This window comes from Schistocerca nitens, chromosome 9, assembly GCF_023898315.1.
Source record: "Schistocerca nitens isolate TAMUIC-IGC-003100 chromosome 9, iqSchNite1.1, whole genome shotgun sequence".
In the NCBI taxonomy this organism is placed as follows: Eukaryota; Metazoa; Arthropoda; class Insecta; order Orthoptera; family Acrididae; genus Schistocerca; species Schistocerca nitens.
In genome coordinates, this window is record NC_064622.1 from 250,806,998 (window position 1) to 250,831,752 (window position 24,755).

Below are 24,755 nucleotides of genomic sequence, written 5' to 3' on the forward strand. Positions count from 1 at the left end.
ACCCTGAGCGACGTTCAGCAGTCACATAAAACGTGATGTTCGTCGATACGGCCGTTTGCTACTGTTTAGCCTATGTAGATTCGAGTGGCCGCTACAGCTTGTAAATGCGTAGTCACTGACCAGACGCTTGAGTAGCTTAGTTGGCTGGAGCGATGTACGTTAATGGTGCGCATCGTGGTTATTGTACTGAGTTCACGTGGTTTTGGGTGGGCGTGCTTCACTTGACAAGAGTCACGTTTATTACATTATGTGCTAGTCATATGAGTACTGTGTGTCCTGTTATTCATCTGATCATTGTTGAAAAAGGTTTTGGGAGGAGGGCTGTATATAGGCATTAAAAACATGTGAGTTATCAAATGAATGTAGCACTGGACTTGTCTGTTGTATAAGGATTACCTGTGGTCATTTTCGTATCTATTCTCAAATACGGGATGGTGAACTTGTTCATTGCTACTGAGATCTGTGGGACTTCTGTCTACCATGTCAGTTGATGTAATTTGTTCTTTTCTAACGATTCTGGGGGCGCTTTAAATTGTTTATTCTAAATTTAGGAAGGTGAACCCAGCACATAATTTGAAAGTTTTTTTATTGATTCCAAGTACGCTTATGTGAAGCTGGTTCATTTGCTGCTGTTTTAATATTAATTTTTTCTTAAAGATAAAGAAGGAATCAAAGTTTAAATTGGAATATTCCCTGCTCATTGATCTTAAAAGTTTTATTTAAAAAAAAGACTCTTTTTTTGTTCAGCGTTCAGAACACTGTGTTATAAAAAATGTTTTACGGATTCTCTTGTAACTCGAACTGGGGTATCACCTCTTAAATTAATTTCCTGTTTAAAATTTTGCGTCTAAGAAGAAGATGGAACATTTTTCATTGGAATGTTATAACGCATGCCTGGAAACCCCAGTATTACCACTCCATTGCTACGTTACAACATTTGGTTCTGTTCTTTCGACTGAACTTCCTTGTCCATCCGTTTATGGGAGATTTAACGTTTAATGTGGACTTGGAACCGTCGTGCACCTTGCATTTGCTTTGCATATGTCAATAATTGCCAGGGTTCGCAGAACGTACAAATGAGATAACAAATCCTAGGACAAGCGGGTCACTAAACATCGAACATTTGAATTTGTAGTATGACTACGTAAGTGTGCTGAAAAAATTAATTTCATCATGGTAGCGACAACAGCAACCGTTACGAAATTGTTTCAAATGAAAAACAGCCCACAGCTGCACTAAATTATGTTTATTTTAAATCTTGACCATGGTTTCAGCTATAATAATATAACCTTCTTCATAGCCAGCGCCGCTGGGCTAAGACATTTTTCATTTATTAGTGTGTATGACTTCTGAGGAAGGCTATATTATTATAGCTGAAACCATGGTAAGGGTTTAAAATAAACATAATTAAGTGCCACTGAGGGCTGTTATTCATTCGAGACAATGCTAAAAACAGTCGCTTTCTTCTGTGAAGATATAATCTTGATTTTCTAAGCTTCTGTGCTGGTTGCTTAATTTTACTACCGTACATTCGCTTTCCCATAAAAGTTGTCACATGGTAGGTATCTGTTCCTTTCCTAGATGAGTTGATTTCTTAGAGCCTTATGTGAAACTTTACTGTGATTATTATTCACGTATTTCAGAAAAAAAATAACGAGGGCTAAGACAGTCACAGAGCTCGCAGGACATTTTGGCACTGCTAGAATTCTGAAAGAACATGGAGTATCATGCTTTTATATTCAAGTTCTTGTGATCCATTGCAAAATATAGTCGACAGATCTACGAGGAAGAACAGACTTACATATTAGTATCATTACTGTTAGGACGTTATTTGAGAAAGGAACACACGAGTCTTACTGCTAATCGACCTACCTTAGTGATAATTTACAGGCAAAGTATTGTCCGTTTTGAGTGATATTATCATCACAAACCACTACATAAAAAGGAAAAGATGGGGCACAAGCCCGCGACTGCGCTATTGGTCTGCCTTTCTCCAGCGCGTCACTAGGAGGCGGAGAGTAGCAAGCCCAGCGCCCCAGTCACTCTCCTGCGAGAGATACCCCAGTACTCATTTGATAGCAGGCTGATTGGAACCAGGGCCGACGTGGAGAGACTAGAACGAGGAAAAATGAACACCCGTATATGACATTGAAACTGGGATCATCTGGGCCAAATACCATTGCTCTAGTTCATAGACCATCACAGTCACGTAAACATATACGGCCACCAATATTTTGTTTATGAAAACCTGCAAATGTTTAAGGATATATTTGTTTTATTTCAGACTGGTCTGACTGTCTGTAGAGGAATTATTTCAAAGCATATCTAGGAGAGGGTCACTAAATTATTGAAGAATCGATAAGCATTTTGCGAAAATTATGTCATTCAACATTTTTAGCAGTAAGGCATGGTGCTCAGAAGAAATTCGTGTATTGTCTTCGTTACAAAACACACGCATATGTGTCGTAGTGTGACAGTAATATAGCGATCGTGCCATTGTAAATAAGACAGGGTTTATGAACAATAATACGAGGGGTATTCGTTTATTAAGGTCAGATCGTTCATGAAATGAAAACAACAGCAAAAATTCAATGAAACTTTTCACAAATGTTGGACAGTGGCTCTAGTATGTCCGTCTACAGTGTCACGTCTGTCTTTCCAGTTCTCAGCATACCGCGAATACATAAAGATGCATAGTAAATAGTCTACCATGCCAAGCAAAAGTGCCTGCCGTGACATTTCGCCTGATTTTATGCAGCCCACCTAACATAACTGCCACGCATTTCCTTTTTCAAAACAATTCTCGGCTGCACACTGCAGGGGCAATGAAGACGCCCCAATAGCATTTCCGATGGGTAGTGTTTGATCACTCATGATACAGGCCGGATTTGTTTCTCCTGTGAGTTTCATCTCCGCTCACATGAACAGTTTGCTATGAAGATGGGGTTTTGGCACAGACAAGGAGCTGCACACCAGCGCAGAAAATTGTCGGAAATTTCTACCCTATGGCGAGGGTACTGGAACGTTGGTACTGCGCTACGACAAATGTCTAAGTCGGAATGGCCACTGTGTGGAGAAGTAGCTGGGAGGTGAAGTCAACTATCGCGAATAAAACCGATCGGACCTTAATAAACGAATGACCCTCGTAAATAGAGGCACATCATCGTAGCAAGAATGCCAGCCGGTGTGGCCGTGCGGTTCTACGCGCTTCAGTCTGGAACCGCGTGACCACTACGGTCGCAGGTTCGAATCCTGCCTCGGGCTTGGATGTGTGTGATGTCCTTAGGTTATTTAGGTTTAAGTAGTTCTAAGTTCTAGGGGACTGATGACCACAGATGGTAAGTCCCATAGTGCTTAGAGCCATTTGAACCATTTTTTTTTTGTAGTAAGAATGTAAACATAATTCATTCACTTCTACGTACGATAACTTCAATAAGTTATATTGATGAAGAGTATACCGTTGGTGCAAATTCCCATTTAATCTGTGAGACCGTGACATATGCGGATCTTAGATGCCAGGAATTAATAGCAACATTCCAGCTACAAGTGGTAGGTGTTAAGCACTTGCTTGACGATTTTAAGCTGTTAGTTCAGAAACTTGTGTTGAGATATTATACATTTGAATGATCGTAAGCAGTGACAGTCCACTTAGCCGACAAGTGTAAGTGCAGCGTTGCTTCCAAGGTACGCGGAGGGCCGTAGCAGCGGCTGCTGCGGTGCGGGGCGCACCGTGACGGGACCGCTGCCGAAAGAGACTTTGGGCCGGTAGCCGTTCTCGTCGGCCTCGTAGGTGACGCTGTAGGTGGCGCCTCCAGCATCCGGTGGCTGCCACGAGAAGCTGCCCCGCAGGCGCGCGCCGTCGCCCTCCGTGCCGAACTGCTCCTGCCGGATGCCGTTGCTCGTCTCGTACCTGCGCAAGCATTTCACCCACCAATCATTACTGCAGAGGGCGGAGTGCGAAGCTATCTACAGAGCAAGGTGATCTTGAGTATGTGTAGGTGTGTGGCTCCAAAACGCCAGGGACAATTAAGACCACAGCTGGTAAATGTATGAATTAGTACTATCAAACGCTTGCTGTGGGGTTAAGACCAAGAACTGGTATTAAAATTCAGTGTTTAAAAATACATGTCCAGGCTGTCCCCAACTAACGTTACTAATGTTCACCTATTCAGCCACTAGCTACGTTCGCGATTTAGACTGATATGAATAGCTTCGTGAAGTAGTTTTCAACTGCAAAAATAAAAAACCACGTGAAATCTATGTACTTGTACGTTTATCTAGAGTATCGTTAAGAAATCAGTAAAAGAACGGCTTCTGTTTATGAAAAATCTGTCTTTATAAAAAGAGAAATAACCTTCCACACAGTTAAGGCTCTTACATTACCATTGTCCTCTTAAATAGTTTTTGGAATTTACTTAAAATATAAAGAAATCTACTTCACCAAAGTTCACGAATACGTTCTGAGATCAAATAATGATGAATTAAGGTAAATATAAAGAAAAATAAACAATGATTTTCAATAAAAAATAACAGTAGGTGCATGGACGAATCATCTAAAACAACGAAAAATATCCTAGTCTAAATCATGGAATTTATTTTCAGTCATCACAGTCAAGACCTACATGTTTATATATAAAAATAGCCACATTCTTACTATTTTTTGTTTCTCTTCATAAATGTACCCTATTTCGCTGTCATTGTCATCATCAGATATTTCTGTTTCATTGTCACAACACTTGTCTGCCTCTTAAAAATAAACTGATGTATTCGATGAGTCAGTCTTCACTAGCTAATACCAATTTAAAATTTGATCATTGTTCTAACACTGCTCTGTCTGAAACAGTCAAAAATGATTTATGATAACAAGTAAGCGTTTATAGCTTTGTGCGGTATGTTTCCGCCTCAACTGGTACGTATCTACGGAAATAACGGTCGCTGCTTAGAACACAGCTGCACAGTGTAGAAGCACAGCCAGTACACAGATTGCATAAAATCGAAGTCGCAACGTTGCAATGGGAATCGTAAATAAAAGAGTGACACGTCCAGTAATAAATTACCCCAAAAAAACAGTTTAAGGTTAATTAAAAATATATGTACAACAAGAGCCAATAAACTATGTGATCTAAAGTATCCTGACACCTGGCTGAAAATGACTTACAAGTTCGTGGCGCCCTCTATCGGTGATGCTGAAGTCCATAAGGTGTAGGCCCACCCTTACCCTTGATGACAGCTTCCACTCTCGCAGGCATACGTTCAGTCACGTGCTGGAAGGTTACCTGAGGAATAGCATCCCATTCTTCATGGAGTGCTGCACTGAGGAGAGGTATCGATGTGGGTCGATGTGGCCTGGCGGGAAGTCGACGTTCCATAACATCCCAAAGGTGTCCTATAGGATTCAGGTCAGGACTCTGCACGCCATTACAGGGATGTTATTGTCGTGTAACCACTCCACAGGTGAACAGGTGCTCGATAGCGTTAAAAGATGCAGTCGCCATCCCTGAATTGCTCTTCAACAGTGGGAAGCAAGAAGGTGGTTGAACATCAATGTAGGCCTGTACTGTGATAGTGAAATAAGGGGTGCAAGCCCCCTCTATATAAGCACGACCACACCATAACACCACCGCCCCCGAATTATACTGTTGGCACTACTCACGTGGGCAGATGGCGTTCACCGGGCATTCGCCATACCCACACGCTGATTCAGATCGCCATATTGTGTACCGTGATTCGTCACTCCACACAACGTTTTCCACTGTTCAATTCAGCCAATGTCTAAGCTCCTTACACCAAGCGAGGCGTCGTTTGGCATTTACCGGCGTGATGTGTGGCTTATGAGCAACCGCTCGACCATGAAATCCAAGTTTTCTCACCTCCCGCCTAACTGTCATATTACCTGCTGTGGATCCTGATGCAGTTTGGAATTCCTGTGTGATGGTCTGGATAGATGCCTCCCTATTACACTTTAAAACCCTCTTCAACTGTTGGCGGTCTGTCAGTCAATAGACGAGGTCGGCCTGCACCCTTTTGTGCTGTACGTGTCCCTTCACGTTTCCACTTCAGTATCACATCGGAAACAGGACCTAGAGATCTTTAGGAGAGTGAAAATCTCGCGTATAGACGTATGACACAAGTGACACCCATCACCTGACGACGTTGGAAGTTATTGAGGCTAATAACTAGTGGGGTCGCTGATATGGAGTACCTGGCAGTAGTAGGTGGCAGCACAATGCGCCTAATATGAAAAACGAATTTTTGGGGGTGTCCGGATACTTTTGATCACATACTCTGTGAAGCATTAGAAATCATTGAAGTTTAACCAGGCCGCCCTACGTGTCAATGCAGAGGAGGCCAAGCGCCCAGTCAAAACATGGTTGAAATAAAAAGCAATGAGATTAAAACGAGGAGGTGCCCTGTCTTGCTGCTACACAATGAAATTCAGATTTCAGTCAGGCTGTAACTGCAGTTCCAAGAGAAGCTAATACACGACAAGGTAAGTAGTACCTATTGTCGTTTGCTTTGCCAAAACGAATGGTCCATAAATCCTAGTCTTGGTTATTACTAGCAATCCGTTCTGTTTCAGGGTGTTTCTCTTACCTTGTTGCATCAGATGACTCCTGCCGGCTGATATATGGCAACTGTGACGGTTCGCAAAACTACATGTACGCAATGTGGCCTGTCTAAGCTTAGGAGGTTATCTAACAGTATTTCAGTGGTCAGCACACACACAGATATAGACAATGTAATCGTCCTTCTCCGGGTAATATAATACCAGGATGCGATACGCCGTCAGCGTGAAAAGGAATACGCACCTTTCAGCGACCTTCTGAATGCCCCAGGCTTATTCGTCAGATATAGATGGCCGTCCAGGACTTTCCTTGTCAAGCATACTACCTATTTGCCGGAATTTGTTGACATGAGGCCGGATTTTGGTTCATCTTTCTTTCTCTTTTTTCTCTATCTTCGACTGCGCAGCCCAGTCACCTCTTAGAATGTTTCATTCCCAAGTTCCTAGTAATCAATGGCTCTCATTTCCACTACAGAGAGACGTATGGATGCATAGATTACAATAATTCTTTCATGAATCGTTAGTTTTGGGGCACCTTTTAAAGGGTGCTCTATTTGTCTTGGCCACTGTGAATAACTCTTTGTCCAGATGCAAAATAAAAAAACGTCTATAGCAAATGTTATTTACCTAATCGCGGGACATTAGGCAGCATGATTGTTTTACTTATAGCATCGTTCATTACGAGGATGTGAACAGCAGTTCGTCTTTTTTAAATGGCGCCAGATATTTTTGTTCGGCAATCCGCTTTCTCTCCTCAAGAACTGTTGAAATGTATGTTGTAATGTACTATCCCCATAAACAATAAACAAGACGTTACTAAAAACGTGACACAAAACTGATTTCAAGCGTCCCGCATTAGCACAGTACAGGTGCCCGCCGTACCGCAACTCATCCACTTGCTGGAGATAACATTAAACGAATGGAAACACGAGCAAGCGCACACTAGTCATTCAGTGGACTATCTTCTATTGAAGGTATGTGCGAGTACAATGCACAACAGTGTTCAGACTCAAGAGTCATTATTAAGTGGTGATAATATATACCTTAACAATTTAAGGGCGCCAGAAAATACGGGAAAGGTCAAAATTACATTGAGACGTGACCTGTTTTCTATACAAGGTGTAAGAAAAATACATGGCCAAACTTTCAGGAAATATTCCGATATGTCGCGAAGTTACGCCTGCAAGGTAGACAACACATCATACTTCCCAGGGTTAGAGGTTGCCCACTAGGCAGGTTACAAATTTTCACCGAAAAGTACGAGAGTTGGAACTTTAATAGTGGCAACTATTTATTTACTGCTCTTACGAAATAGATACGTGTTTCAAAGTTTTACTGACCTTCAAAGTAGTCACCAGCATTGTGTATAGCCCGTTTCCAGCGATGTGGACTGGCACTGTTAAGACTATCCTACGACTTCCACACCGCTGGCAGCGTGTTATACACGATGCTGGTGACTGCTGTGAAGGTCATTAAGGCTTTTAATCTATCTTGTACGTGCTGTAAATAAATAGTTTCCATTATTAACGTTCCATCCATTGTAGATTAGCTGTTTTTCCAGAGGGCGGTCGTAGCAACGCCACCAGGGCTCGCGGATCTCAGGAACCTACTTGCTTCCGCAACACACGTGACCGAAACTAGATCCCAAGAGATTCTGATGCGGGACAGTATGTAGACTGGCACAATGCCGTCCATCGGCATTTCACTACGAGCTAGGACTCCAAGTCAGACGTCCAGCCACACTTCCGTCCCAACGAGCCGCCACCGGCACGGATAACGCCCTGATTCGCCACGACGCAGAAGACAGATCTTTCTTCGTGGTTGTGAATGTCGTAAAACTTTGCTTAAATTATTCTTGTAGTACATACACTGTAAACTGTTCCACGGGAACTTGAACTCTCTGGATAGACAGACGAACTTTTTCTTGGAATTCCGTGCATAATAGAAGAACTGAAAGTGTAATTCAACTGTGCTTCAAAACAGTCTCACTGAGGCCTGCCATTTTCATTCTGTGAGGCCAGTTTGTTTCTAAAATACGGCCTTCAGCTAATGACTTTCATCGTGTCAGTCTTGTATTATTATTCGTCGGAGTAGACGGACAGTGGTTTCTGGTTTTGTTAACAAACTTTTCGAAGAATCTATGACATTGTCACCTACGACGGATTCTTCACGTCTCTCACGTGTAAAAAAAGAGAATATGTCATGTGCACATGAATCCCGAAAGACTGTCTCCAAGTTGAAGTCAGTTTCTAGAACTGAACATATTAAATATCTGCTTTTGAACGAAACCTCATCGTGATCAGCGTATTTGGTGTACGGTGAGGATTGACACATTGACGAATGAACCATTCGTGATGGCTACCTTCGCATAATATTATGCAAAAAGTCTCTCATTAAACCCAAAGGAATTCTATCCACATGTAAAGGCTGTAAGTGGTACGAAAGTTAATGTTCGGACAGTCTTGGATGAAACAGGAACTGAAACTGAAGGTAACAAAGCAAAAGCGGAACTGTTAAACTCAGTTTCTAAATGCTCCCTTTACAAAGCCAAATATATCAGTATTGTCACAAATTAATGGTCACATCACTTCAAATATGAGTGGTATGGATATCAGGGTCAGTGACATTGAAAAACAGTTGATCGCTTCAAAACTGTACAAAGGTCTAGGGCCTTACACTCACTGTCAGACTCCAAACCGAATTCTCTGCTCATTTATCTCCTTCTTTAGCCATAATATACCGAACATCCATAGAACCAAAAACAGGGCCAGAGAGCACCGGTGACACCTGTCTGCAAGTGTGGTACGGAAGTGACCCACAAGAACCGTCCAGTATCCATGACAACTATTTATCTTAAAATATTAGAAAATATTTTGAGCTCAAATGTAATGAAGTATCTCAAACAGAATAAGCTCCTTCTTGCTAACCAGCATGGGTTCCGAAAATAATGATCATCTGGAGACCATGTTACACTTATCTCACATGACATCCCGAAAGCCAGAAATCAAGGCTGTCGCAGAGATGTAAGTTTTTTTTCCCCACAAAGTACGAGGGCTATTCGGAAAGTAAGGAACGATAGGTCGCGAAATGGAAACCACAGTGAAAATCAAAACTTTTTTGTATGCGACAGTTAGCTACAACTTCCAGCTACTTATCTCCATAGTCGCCGATTCGACTTAGACGTTTGTCGTAGCGTTGTACCAACTTTCCAATATCCTCGATATAGAAGGCAGCCGCTAGTGCTTTCCACCAATTCTCTACGCTGGCCTACAGCTTGTTGTCTGTGCCCAAATGTTGTCTCCATAGCCAGCGGTTCATGTGAGCAGAGATGAAACTCAGAGGGAGACAATTACGGGCTGTTTTGTGGGTACTCAAACATTTCCAATTGAAAACGATGCAGGAACTTCTTCGTTGCCCCTGCAGAATGCGGCTGACAATTGTCTTGAAGAAGAAAACGCACGAGAGTTATGTAATGTTGGTTGCACAACTTCAGGCGAAATTTCTCACTAGACCCACGTCCTTGGCGGGAGACACGTATCTTTATGTGCTCCCTGTGTGCTCGGAAATAAAAAGGACGACGTAACGCGATCGACGGGCATACTAGAGACACTGCCCAACACACCTGTGCAAAACATCGGATCTTCAAAGTGGTTTCCATTTCGCGACCGATCGTTCCCTACTTTCCGGATTCAGAATTTCTTGGTAGGGAGAATGCAACGTGTTATGTTCGATAGGGAGCCAGTGACAGGTGTAGAACTTGTTTCAGGGGGATTGGAACACTTACTGTTCGTGTTGTACGACTTTAAATATATCGTCAGACTATTCGCTGATAATGCGGATCTATAATGAAGTACTTTTTGAGAAAAACTCAACAAATATTGCGGCCGGTGTGGCCGAGCGGTTCTAGGCGCTTCTGTCTGGAACCGCGCGACCGGTACGGTCGGAGGTTCGATTCCTGCCTCGGTGATGGATGTGTGTGATGCCCTTCGGTTAGGTTAGGATTAAGTAGTTCTAAGTTCTAGCGGACTGATGACCTCAGATGTTAAGTCCCATAGTCCTCAGAACCATCTGAACCATATGAACAAATATTGAGTCGGATCTTGAAAAGATATCAAATTCGTGCGAAGATTGGCAGCTTGTTTTAAATGTTCAGAAAATGAAGTAACATTGTATTCTATGACTGTAATATATAACAGTCACAACTAGAATCGATCAACTCTTACAATTAATGGTAGGTAAATGTTTTGGTTTAGTGGCAGAATGCGAGGGCGTTCAATAAGTAATACATTTTCGTCTGATTGTATTCAGGATTGCAATACGTCATGATATTCCCCACTCTTCTGGTTACACAATGCTGTTTTTTACCATAATGCGACGGCCTTACGCCACCTTACTGGAAGGCTCATGGTACCGCTCTACTGATCGACCTAGAGTCCAAAGTTTTGCTGCGCCAATAACCGCCCCAGCACCCACATACTAGTTCCTGTGGAGTGCGTCCTTCATTGCACAGCTGGTCCTTAGTTGCCATTTATGGTCTTCTGTTAGGCGGCGAGGTACCCAGCGAGCAAACGCCTTTTGAGTATCCCAGGTGGTGGACGAGTGTGGCAATACTAGCAACAGAGGCGTCCAATTGTGCAGCGAGGTGCTTGATTGTGATCCGTCCACCACTTCGATTGAGAGTGTCCGCACGTTCCAACATTGCAGAAGTCACAGCTATGCGCGACCAACGGGTACGAGGGAGATGGACAGGTTTGAACGACCTCGTTGCGTTGCTGACGACTCACGGTGCTTTGGTTCACTGTCAGGTGTCTGTAGAGATTCTGCAAGCGCCTATGAATATCCGCGTTGGTCTGATTTTGCACCAAAAATATTAAGTGATTGCTCTCTGCTTGGAACGCACCTGCCTTACACACGCCATTTTGAAGGCTATGTATAGAGCCGCCAGCTATCGGTACTTCATGGAACTATAGAGGCTGAAGCGTGAATATTTCAATATGTCCCACAGCAAATTCCACATTTTTTTCAGTTGAAACTGTTAGAGAAAAAAAAGTGTTGCATTACTTACTGAACGCCCCTCGTACTACGGAATGCAATGGGTCTACAAAGGAGATTGATTACAAAACATTTCTGCGACGCGTATTAGAAAATGTATGGGGCACATACCAAATGGAATCAACGTTGAACGTATGCGAAGGAAACATGTTTTTTGACCCGTGGGAGTGTGTCACGAAGATCCTGAAAAAACTTGTGCAAGTCTTGAACATAGACGTAAAGTATCTCTAGAAACCGTAGTTACAAAATTTCATGGACCAGCCCTAAGAGAAAAATGTAGGAAGACAAGATTAGATAAATTACAGCGCCCACAGATGATTTCAAGGAATCATTCTTGCAGAGTTCCATATGTTTAAGCAACGGAACGGGAAGAGCCGTAATAGCTAGTAAAATGCCAAGTACCCTTCTACCATGCACTGGACAGTGGCTTGTGGGGTGTCGACTGAATATATATATATATATATATATATATATATATATATATATATATATATATATATATATATATATATATGTCTCGGAAACGCTGTGTGGCACAATCATGTACTATGACTTTGCGAACTTCGCCACAGAAGTACACTTTGCTCAAAACGAAAACTACGTTTGAGATGTTATATAAGAGGATACCTTGTGTTGCACATAGTTTAATTTACATCCAAATCAACGCAGATATAATGTTTAGCAACGAATAAATAATTTTCCTTATAATGTAAAGCAAAAAAGATAAGAAAAAAGAATCAGAGCCAAGAAGCTAGCCGAAGAAGGCAAAAAAGGAAAGTGAATGGACACGGACTGTGTTACGAGATGCCCGATTTGAAAAAAAAAAAAAAAAAAAAAGGTGAGGGACCTGACGTTTTAGTCAGATAGTGAACACTGGACTAGTTCTTTGAGATCAGCTGTTCATATCTCCGGGTGGCCATCCAGACTACGGTTTACGTACTACTTCCCTAAGTTGATTAAGGAAGATGTCCGGATGGTTCGTTTGAAAGAACACGACCGATTTCTTTCCCTATACTTCACTAACCAGAGTTTCTTCTCCGTCTCTAATTACCTTGTCGTCCAATGGGAGTTAACCCCTAATTTTTCTTTTTAAAAACGAGAACACATTTGAGCGAGTATTCATTTTAATTATTCTCAAATGGCTCTCAAAATTGATGTAGGGTTATTTTAAGGTATAGCGTAAGTCTGGTTTTTGAAAGAGGTCTAAAGATGATTCGTAACGAGCACTCACTGTTTTTTACGTCAGCCTAGCATTTATTTCTATTTACACAATTATGTTTCACGCTGCACACAAGTCGTAATTGGATGCGAGTTAATGACGAATCCAATAGCGTGTTGCGATCTTTGCGGCTAGTGTTTACTCAACAGCTGTACGAATGTGGGTCGCGGTGCGAAAGGTCGCACTGCTGCAGCCGACCACCTCGTCGTGCCAGTCCTCCAGCGACTGCGAAGTAACGCACGAGTCACTAAACACGGAACTCACGTGCGAGTAATGGTAATCACGTAAACGTTTAATGAAAGTCTAAAAGTATTCTTGACACGCAGGTATGTCGAAAATTTACGTTCTGAGGTCGTGTTTGCGTAAAATACAGTTTAAATAATAACCAGCCACTATTAACCCCAGCAAGACCAATTCATATCGCTTATCGCGCTATACGAGAAGGTTAGGGGGCGAGAGGGATATCTTGAGCCCATACAAAAAATTTCAAAATTCGTTAATTATTGTTGACTCAATAAATATTGATGTGTAAATAAGGTCCTGAACTTGAAAATATTGAATACAACATTCACTGGGAAGAGTAGCATCTAATACGAAGACTTAAATTTTTGGATTAAGTTTAACTGGAAAATTTAAAACATTTCTAGAATGTGGAAGAAGGATTCATTAGGTACAAGATTTTTCAAAATTTTAAAATATAAAAAACTGACTAGATTACCATATTTCCAAAAGGTGTTCATAAAGTAGCCCCATCCGTCCCTTTGGTATTACGAAGTTTAATGATGCTTAAACCACATGCCATGTTGGCTGACTTTCGTTGCGGTGGAAGTTGATTGTGCTGGTGGTGATAAATAGCAAGAAACGATTTAAAGAATAGAACTTCCATCTTGAGTCAGCAGTCTGACTGATTTGGTGCGGCCCGCTACGAATTCTTCCCCTACACCAACCTCTTCATCTCAGAACATTACTTGCACCCTACGTCCTCAATTACTTGCTAGAGGAATTCCAGGCTCTGTCAGCCCCTATAGTTTTCACCCTCTACAGTTCCCTCTAGCACTACGGTGGCTATTCCCTGTTATCTTATGACCTATAACCCTGTCCCTTCAACTTTTCAGTGTTTTCTATACTTTCCTCGCTTCGCCGATCCGACGGAGAACCTCCTCATCCATTACATCCACCTGACTTTCAGCATTCTTCTGTAGGACCACATCTCAAACGTTTACGTTCTCTTCTTTTCAGGTTTTCCATTATCCATGATCAGGCTTACTTTTGGTTTCTCTTGGCCTGTGCAGGTTCGCTTTTTATATCCTTCTTGCTTCGTCCGTCATGTGTTATTTTCCTTCAAGGTAGCACAATTTTCTAAGTTTCTCGCTACGTGACTTTCAATTTTGATGTTAACTTTCTCACTGCTCTCATTTTTGCTGCTTCTCATTACTTACGTCCTTCTCGGTGTACACTAAATTCGTATTCCGTACTCATTAGATTGTTTCTTCTACTGAACAGATCCTGTCATTCTTCTTAGTTTTCTTCTCCACTTTCACTGAGAATAGAAATGTCAGCTGGAAATCTAATCATAAATATTTTTTTCTGCCTGGATTTGAATCGCACTCTTGAACCTTCCTTTCATTTCCGTCATTGCTGCCGGCCGCGGTGGTCTCGCGGTTCTAGGCGCGCAGCCCGGAACCGTGCGACTGCTACGGTCGCAGGTTCGAATCCTGCCTCGGGCATGGATGTGTGTGATGTCCTTAGGTTAGTTAGGTTTAAGTAGTTCTAAGTTCTAGGGGACTGATGACCACAACAGTTGAGTCCCATAGTGCTCAGAACCATTTGAACCAATCCGTCATTGCTTCTTCGATGTATATATTCAACAGTAGAGGCATCCCTGCCTTACATCATTTTTAAACCGAGATCTTCAGTCTTCGTCCAGTCTTATTGTTGTTGTTGTTGTTGTCTTCAGTCCTGAGGCTGGTTTGATGCAGCTCTCCATGCTACTCTATCCTGTGCAAGCTTCTTCATCTCCCAGTACCTACTGCAACCTATATCCTTCTGAATCTGCTTAGTGTATTCATCTCTTGGTCTCCCTCTACGATTTTTACCCTCCACGCTGCCCTCCAATGCTAAATTTGTGATCCCTTGATGCCTTAAAACATGTCCTACCAACCGATCCCTTCTTCTAGTCAAGTTAAGCCACAAACTCCTCTTCTCCCCAATCCTATTCAATACCTCCTCATTAGTTACGTGATCTACCCACCTTATCTTCAGCATTCTTCTGTAGCACCACATTTCGAAAGCTTCTATTTTCTTCTTGTCCAAACTGGTTATCGTCCATGTTTCACTTCCATACATGGCTACACTCCATACAAATACTTTCAGAAACGACTTCCTGACACTTAAATCTATACACGATGTTAACAAATTTCTCTTCTTCAGAAACGATTTCCTTGCCATTGCTAGTCTACATTTTATATCCTCTCTACTTCGACCATCATCAGTTAATTTGCTCCCCAAATAGCAAAACTCCTTTACTACTTTAAGTGTCTCATTTCCTAATCTAATACCCTCAGCATCACCCGATTTAATTTGACTACATTCCATTATCCTCGTTTTGCTTTTGTTGATGTTCATCTTATATCCTCCTTTCAAGACACTGTCCATTCCGTTCAACTGCTCTTCCAAGTCCTTTGCTGTCTCTGACAGAATTACAATGGCATCGGCGAACCTCAATGTTTTTATTTCTTCTCCATGGATTTTGGTACCTACTCCGAACTTTTCTTTTGTTTCCTTTATTGCTTGCTCAATACACAGATTGAATAACATCGGGGATAGGCTACAACCCTGTCTCACTCCCTTCCCAACCATTGCTTCCTTTTCATACCCCTCGACTCTTATAATTGCCATCTGCTTTCTGTACAAATTGTAAATAGCCTTTCGCTCCCTGTATTTTGCCCCTGCCACCTTCAGAATTTGAAGGAGAGTATTCCAATCAACATTGTCAAAAGCTTTCTCTAAGGCTACAAATGCTAGAAACGTAGGTTTGCCTTTCCTTAATCTTTCTTCGAAGATAGGTCGTAGGGTCATTATTGCCTCACGTGTTCCATCATTTCTACGGAATCCATACTGATCTTCCCCGAGGTCGGCTTCTAACAGTTTTTCCATTCGTCTGTAAAGAATTCGCGTTAGTATTTTGCAGCTGTGACTTATTAAACTGATAGTTCGGTAATTTTCACATCTGTCAACACCTGCTTTCTTTGGGATTGGAATTATTATATTCTTCTTGTAGTCTGAGGGTATTTCGCCTGTCTCATACATCGTGCTCACCAGATGGTAGAGTTTTGTCAGGACTGGCTCTCCCAAGGCTGTCAGTAGTTCTAATGGAATGTTGTCTACTCCGGGGGCCTTGTTTCGACTCAGCTCTTTCAGTGCTCTGTCAAACTCTTCACGCAGTATCATATCTCCCATTTCATCGTCATCTACATTGTCTTCCATTTCCATAATATTACCCTCAAGTACATCGCCCTTGTGTAGACCCTCTATATACTCCTTCCCCCTTTCTGCTTTCCCATCTTTCTTTTGAACTCGGTTTCCATCTCAGCTCTTGATATTCATGCAAAGGTCTCTTTAATTTTCCTGTAGGCAGTATCTATCTTACCCCTAGTGAGATAAGCCTCTACATCCTTACATTTGTCCTCTAGCCATCCCTGCTTAGCCATTTTGCACTTCCTGTCGATCTCATTTTTTGACGTTTGTATTCCTTTTTGCCTGCTTCATTTACTGCATTTTTATGTTTTCTCCTTTCATCAATTAAATTCAGTGTTTCTTCTGTTACCCAAGGATTTCTACTAGCCCTCATCTTTTTACCTACTTGATCCTCTGCTGCCTTCACTACTTCATCCCTCAAAGCTACCCATTCTTCTTCTACTGTATTTCTTTCCCTCATTCCTGTCAATTGTTCCCTTATGCTCTCACTGAAACTCTGTACAACCTCTGGTTCTTTCAGTTTATCCAGGTCTCATCTCCTTAAGTTCCCACCTTTTTGCAGTTTCTTCAGTTTTAATCTACAGGTCATAACCAATAGATTGTGGTCAGAGTCCACATCTGCCCCTGGAAATGTCTTACAATTTAAAACCTGGTTCCTAAATCTCTGTCTTACCATTATATAATCTATCTGATACCTTTTAGTATCTCCAGGGTTCTTCCATGCATACAACCTTCTTTCACGATTCTAAAACCAAGTGTTAGCTATGATTAAGTTATGCTCTGCGCAAAATGCTACCAAGCGGCTTCCTCTTTCATTTCTTAGCCCCAATCCATATTCACCTACTATGTTTCCTTCTCTCCCTTTTCCTACTCTTGAATTCCATTCACCCATGACTATTAAATTTTCGTTTCCCTTCACTATCTGAATAATATCTTTTATCTCATCATACATTTCATCAATTTCTTCGTCAACTGCAGAGCTAGTTAGCACATAAACTTGTACTTCTGTAGTAGGCGTGGGCTTTGTGTCTATCTTGGCCACAATAATGCGTTCACTATGCTGTTTGTAGTAGCTTACCTGTACTCCTATTTTTTATTCATTATTAAACCTACTCCTACGTTACCCCTATTTGATTTTGTATTTATAACTCTGTATTCACCTGCCCAAAAGTCTTGTTTCTCCTGCCATTGAACTTCACTAATTCCCACTATATCTAACTTTAACGTATTTTTAATTTATCTAACCTACCTGCCCGATTAAGGGATCTGAAATTCCACGCTCCGATCCGTAGATGCCAGTTTTCTTTCTCCTGATAACAACGCCCTCTTGAGTAGTCCCCGCCCAGAGATCCGAATGGGGGACTATTTTACCTCCTGAATATTTTACCCAAGAGGACGCCGTCATCATTTAATCATACAGTAAAGCTGCATGCCCTCGGGAAAAATTACCGCTGTAGTTTCCCATTGGTTTCAGCCGTTCACAGTACCAGAACAGCAAGGCCATTTTGGTTAGTGTTACAAGGCCAGATCAGCCAATCATCCAGACTGTTGCCCCTGCAACTACTGAAAAGGCTGCTGCCCCTCTTCAGGAACCACACGTTTGTCTGGCCTCTCAACAGATACCCCTCCGTTGTGGTTGCACCTACGGTACGGCTATCTGTATCGTTGAGGCACGCAAATTTCTTGCACATATTTTACACTGTCTAATATCGTCTAGGGTCACCGCGAGCACGCAGAAGTGCCGCAACACGACGTGGCATGGCCTCGACTAATGTCTGAAGTACTGCTGGAGGAAATTGACACAATGAATCTTGCAGGGCTGTCTACAAATCTGTAAGTGTACGGGGGGCAGAGATCTTTGAAACGAGACTCTTCCGTCCAGGCAACATCTTTCCAGTCACCAACAGTCCAATGTCGATGTTGATGGGTCGCGGCGAGGCGTAAAGCTTTGTGTGGTGCAGTCCGCAAGGGCACACGGATGGACCTTCGGCTCCGAAAGCCCATATCGACTATGTTTGTTGAATGGTTCCCTCGCTGACACTTATTGATGGCGCAACGTTGAAATATGCAGCAATCTGCGGAATGGTTGCACTTCTGTTACGCTGAACGATTCTCTTTAGTCGGCATTGTTCCCATTCTTGCAGGATCTTTTTCTAGCCTCAGCGATGTCGGAGATTTGATGTTTTACCGGATTCCTAATGTCCACGGTACACTCGTGAAATTGTTGTACGGGAACATCCCCAATTCATCGCTACCAATCCAGTATGTCATTTCGGAATCTCTGTCTGCCAATTATGTAATCTAGCTGAAATCTTCCATCGTCTCCAGGTATTTTCCAAGCATACCTCCCCCTCTTTTGTTTCTTGAACGCAGTATTCGCTATTACCATCTGAAATTTATTGCAGAAGTTAATTAGTCTTTCTCTTCTCTGATTCGTACTGCCAAGCACATATTAACCCGTAACTCTGTTCCTTCCCATACAATTGCGGTTCAGTCGCTATTATCATTAGGATTTCATCTGTCATCTGTCATCTGACCCGTTTAGTATCCTTATATACTTTTCCTACCTCTTCATCTTCTGCTTGCGACCTTAGCAGGTATAACTAAGCTATCGCTGTCCGCGTTGATTTGCTGTCGAATGTGATGAGAACAACTTTCCACTGAACCGTTCACAGTAACTCACTTTCTGTTGTACTTTCTTAATCGTAAAGAATCCACCTCATGTTATACCACTTTCTGCTGCTGAAAACTCCTACATTACTGTAATTTGAGCCAACAATGCACTAAAACTAAATAGATAATTTTCTAAGAAAAGAACTGAATTAGTTTTGTTTTACTTACATTGAAAATCGTATCTTATTTTATGACTTCCTTTCAAATATCCATGTTACTACAGAAAACTGATCTAGATTCAACACTTTCTTGAAAACACATACTTACACGGAACTTTACGTACAATGAAAGTGACTTACAAAAGCAAGCCAGCACTAAAGTATTTGTCTGTCAGGGAGGTTACATTATTTACGTGAATATTAAAAGAGATTGTCTCAGGAAAACGGGAGTAGGATTCGTTACGAATAGGAAACTCATGGTAGTGACTGAGGTGTTGTGAACAATTCAGTGAAAAATATATTCTCATCAGAATTGGCAAAAAACCAACGCCAAGAACAATAATTTGTACTAGAACAACAGTTAGGGTATACATTTCAGCATCAAAAACATACGATGAAGAATTAGAGTATGTGAGGGCATTGAATAGCTAACTCAGTTAGGAAAAGGAGATGAAAATCTAATAATCGTGGGGGTTGGAACACTGTAGGTGGGAAAGCAAAAAAGATTGCATCAAGGGAGAATATTGGCCCGGTAGTAGAGATGAGAGAGGAGAAAGATTAGATTAATTTTGCAGTACGAGGGTGAAGACAAAGGAAAAAGAAAAGATATACAGAGTATATATTATAGCCATTCGGAATAAAAAAGACGACACCTCCTTGAGTTCTGTGATAAATCTGAGACAGTGATGATAAATATACTGCTCAAAATAAAAGAAAATAAGATTTACCTAGGAAAGACAGATACGGGAGGATACAGGTTGAATAACATCATGGCGAGACATAGGTTCAAAAATCAGAAAGGAGTAAGAAATCCAGGAGGTTGCTGGTTCCATGGAACAATGGTGAAGGAGTTGGACTCGCATTCTGTAGGTGCGAGAATCACATCTCTAACCCACCATTTTCATTTTCATTTTCTTCCAACAGGACAGAACCGGTATATCTGTCAAACGTGCGTCTATACTCTGTCTCCAGTGATAAAGTAACCTTGTCTTCGATGGGGAGTTTAACCACACTTGCTTTTCTCAACCTCTGTAACGCTGGAGAAATGTTTCCTCACAACAGAATCTCTGCACCAGTGTCCCGTATTTTATTTTAAGGTCTATGTACAGTGTGATTAGTTGAGAGACTGTCATTATTTCTCTACTTTTACTATATTGAGCACAGTCTCCATGTTTAATGAGAAATCATAGGAAACGTTTTATTTAAATGTATTAGCATTAAGTGTGATAGCGTGTGTGTTAATCATAATACATTAATGACATACTTCCAGTGCCACGGGTCAATTCCATTGAAGTCATTCTCCAGTAGACGAATGGTAGCATCTCCCGGGCTAAACTGCGGTGCTGCTAGAACAGCGTTCAGAAACGCAGCAACCAAGAAAATCTGAAAAATATGTACAACATAAAAGATAACTGCATTTGAAACACTAGACTGCTCTCTAACACAACCACTAAGAACGTTCATACCAAATGTACAAGCACAATCATAGTCACCCTTACTCGCGGGTGCACATTCACATAAAATCTAGTTTTTTCGTGACAACGACACAAATTTGGTAAATGAGTGACAGCGTGACCCAGTGCTAATGTTTTTTTTTCTTGTTCAGTTTTAGTGGTGTAACAAGTTACTAAAATACACTGACATCATTTGTACTTACGTTAATATGGTTACTTTTGTGATATATCTCGATAAGGAATGGAATTCTACAACCGAATGTCCATCTGTAAATTTCAAAGGAACGCCATATTTTGTTCAGAACGTTTTTTGTGGGTGTATATGTCAAAGAGCTGTAACAAATCGAGAACTAACACAAAGCAAATCAACGCCGCAAACATAGTTCACTTTGTGTGCAACGTTAACTGATTCTATCGTTCTCAAAAGTGAAGCTTTTGACTGGAAATAATGTTTTTGTCCTTTGCAACAATAACAAATAATTCATAATGGCCTGCAAGACTTTCGAACAGTAATTCTTTATCATATGAAACTGTTCTTCAGAACGCAGGAACGTGACGAGATTTCCTTTTCAGTCTCTTTATGTTCGTAGTTATAGCGACAGCAGAGGAAGAACTCGTCTATGTGGGGCAACCAGTCAGTCATACCGGAAAAGTTCAACATAATTTGGCTTTATGTACAAATTTATTTATTTCTTAACTGGGCGAAAAGTTAATCTTCATAGGAAATATCATGGCAAGAAGACCTCTGTATCTTACTGAATCGTTTGGTGCACAATCAACTGACAAATTTATACGCTTGGTTCAAAACTTATCTGCATGACTCATCACTACCTATTACCGAAATGCGCCTTCTTGGGTATTATCGAGGGATACCAAACTGAAAATTATGTTCATGTTATCGCATTTCGTGATCCATGCAGGAATATGAAAAGGAAAACGGATGAAGCTTAAACAGTAAGAACTCAGCGGTATCATAGTTGACACGGGCACAACTAACGCAGACGTGAAGTTTAATGTGTAGAAAAGGAGAACCATATTTTATCACCGTACCAGCGTCTCTAGGACGTTAAATTAGGTGAGCATATCTCTTGAACTGAAAAGTAGGCTGCAATTTTTTTCGCTCTTTACAAGATATTTCACAATTCCTGTTACAGGTTTCTAGGGTTTGTAGAGAGGACACAGTAGGTAAAGTGTTAATGAAGACTCATATCTGGGACGTATCTGTGCATGAACCTCGTCGGCTCTCGCGAGAAAACAATTTATCAAAAAGGGAAACCAGATGCTGGGCTATCCTATACGTCAGAAGAAAACAAAAAGAACACCTACTTGCACATACCGTAAGAGATTTAATACAGTTCATTATACCACTATACGAAGCAAGCGCCAAGTGATGGAGAGATTTCTCCTATAAAGCTACTATTAAGTGCTGCCTCTCCTCCAACATGTTGTCGAAGTAGAGATAGCCTTCCGACAATCATTAGGAGATTCCATTACCCTCACAACTGCATCTGTTCATGCTATTAGAGACAGTCAATCTCATAGCAGATGAGTCTCCGTGACTGAACACTGCGTGTGTGTGTGTATGTGTGTGTCACCAAAGGACCGTGGGCTCAATTTCATCTAATACCATTTACCATTTTTCACATTAGTCCAAATGAAAGCACGCAATCCTTGAATAATTCGAAAACTACGGCTTCTAGCGAAAACGCATCCCAGGATGACAAAAACGTCTTATTCATTTTCTTCTGTATGACTAATAGCTTACACGTAGCAAACGATGAATATGATAATCTTGCACATGGGTATTAGAATGCATTACAGGTTGCATGAAAGCCAGTAGTAGGGGCAACTGAATCACCGTGTATAGCGTGTGTCAGGAGCAACGGTCAACATTCAGAGGTGTGACAATCTATTACTTGGAGCAATAAATTTCATATGGACATATGCCATATTCCGAATTCAATGTAAACTGATATTTATTTTCTGTGTTATTCAGTACATTCTCAGGTTTAAACTAGCACACATATACAACAGTAAGTAAACGTTAAAGCATGCGTTTCACGAAGTATCAGTTGGACAATACGTATATTAACAAGTAAATCCGTCTCCAAGCGTTATCGTTGATGTCACATTACACATACAGCATGGTTCACAATAGATGTTCGAATATTTCACCGTCAACTTCAATATATTTGTGTAGTTGTGGGAGACGATGTTGTGTCGCTTGTCTGAGTGCCTCTGCAGCTTCCATAATGACGACAGAAGAGCCCTTGATGCGACCAAGCAGTTCATGTCGCGTATTGTCCGCTCGTTTGTACTCCTCAGCCTTCATCCAATGCCATAAACAAAAATCTAATGGCGTAAGGTATGGCACTCTTGGTGGCCAGTTAATTGTATTACCATGACCAACGCAGCGATTAGGATAAGAGCGGCTGAGATATTCCACAGCATGTCTCGTAAAACGTGGACAAGCTCCGACAAAAAAAAAAAAAAAAAAAAAAAAAAAAAAAAAAAAAAAAAAAAAAAAAAAAACCTTTCTGTCCAGCCATTCGCTCTTCTAAAATGGAACTTGGAAACTGGTTCCCACTGTAGCCCATTGATTTTCCTGCGACAGTCAACGATTATTACGTGTGATGTTGATTGCAAACTGTGTAAAAGTGGCTTCAGCAGCGAATGGTAGTAATAGAAGCAAATGACGAGTTTCATTTAACCAGTCACATAAGTCAAGTCTTGTGAAATTGTCGTCAGTGTGAAGACTGTGGAGATGAAGTGTGTGAAATGGCTACTAGTTTTCTGCAAGTAATATTCGCATGCCCGTGTTTGTTGGACATTGGTTAGTGCGGAAAGCTGCCGTGTACTGGCGGTAGGACTAGGCTGCACCATTTCAACAATATGTTGCAGTTGCTGAACAGGTCGTTGAACTACACGTTCAAAAGAAAAATGGGACATTGGAAGAATACATGTTTTACATACTTTGTTGAAAACTGTGGCAAACAATCTATCAGGAAATCGACTATTCGGAAGGCACCGATGGTATTCTTCTATAGCTGGAGGAGCACTACTTTCGCAGAAGCCGTAAACATACACCATACCCGCATATTCTTCATTAGTGTAAATCCCGGGGACTCGGTGTTTGTGTTGTCCCCATCATTTCATCGTCATCATTCGCGATAGTGTATACATTGGACTGTGTAAAAATTGTACTGTGTAAAAAATTGGGACTTTGTATGTGCGCTGATGACTGCGCAGTTGAGCGCCCCACAAACCAAACATCAGCATCATCATTAGTGTATATGTGTGGCACTGTAGCAAGCGCGTTTACAAACACGGCTAATCGATGGTTCTGTCGCATACACTCTTAGTCCTTCGCACTAATTCACTAGCAACACACCAGTTCCCGTTTATCGCGAGCAGTAAGCAGCGATAAGCGGAATCCGGGTTCTAGTGCAGGTCCTGCACAAATTACCATTGTCGTCATTCAAGTTTACAGCTGATGGCCACCCATATTTGGAATGGCGAATACGTTCATGCAATATTCCGCTGTCACTTCCTACAATTTTCGATGAAACTGAACAAAGAGTATCGAGACTTTATATATTACTGAAACGTAAACTCAAGCGGCATGCCTGAAACGATTTTTCAATTTAAAACTCGCTGTTGTTGAATTTTTAAAGGAAAAAGGAGTGCAGGAACGAAAATTAGAACACCCAGAATAGATTGCTGGCCTTGCATTTTAAGTGTGCTTGGCTGCACACTGCCGACAGCAGGACACTGCAAGCGGATAAACAACTTATTTCTGATTTGCTGGGGATGCATTTAAAGAGAAAATCGCATTATAGCAAGGACACATTCTGACAGAGTCCAGTCCCTAAGCTCATTGGTATTAAAGAAATCGCGATGTTTGAATAATTCATTATGGCCTTGCAAAATTACAAATTTAGCTTAATACACGTTTTGAGGGCACTGTCAGTGTCACAACTGTTTTAGAGATCGTAAGCCGTTTCAGTAGAAATGTAACTGACTGATCAGGACGTGTACATTTCTTTCTTCAGAGTTTCCATGTTTCCATAACGAGGTTGCAAAAGTGCTAAATTATTTCGATCAACATACACGAATGTGTGAGAAAGATTTGTTTTTAAAAAAAATTATAGCTCTTC

The 24,755-nt window shown here is 41.4% G+C and overlaps 1 protein-coding gene across 1 annotated transcript in view; it reads right to left on the reverse strand.

Annotated features, from left to right (window-relative positions):
- Window positions 1-3,460: 3,460 nt before the first annotated feature.
- LOC126203103 (flexible cuticle protein 12-like) overlaps window positions 3,461-24,755 on the reverse strand; it is a 37,753-nt gene continuing 16,458 nt past the window's right edge. The window contains exons 2-3 of the mRNA XM_049937346.1: window positions 20,409-20,527; window positions 3,461-3,910 (exon numbers count right to left, since the gene is read on the reverse strand). Of these exons, the coding sequence (XP_049793303.1) occupies window positions 3,649-3,910; window positions 20,409-20,527 (381 nt within the window). The 3' untranslated portion in view covers window positions 3,461-3,648. The remainder of the gene's footprint in view (window positions 3,911-20,408; window positions 20,528-24,755) is intronic.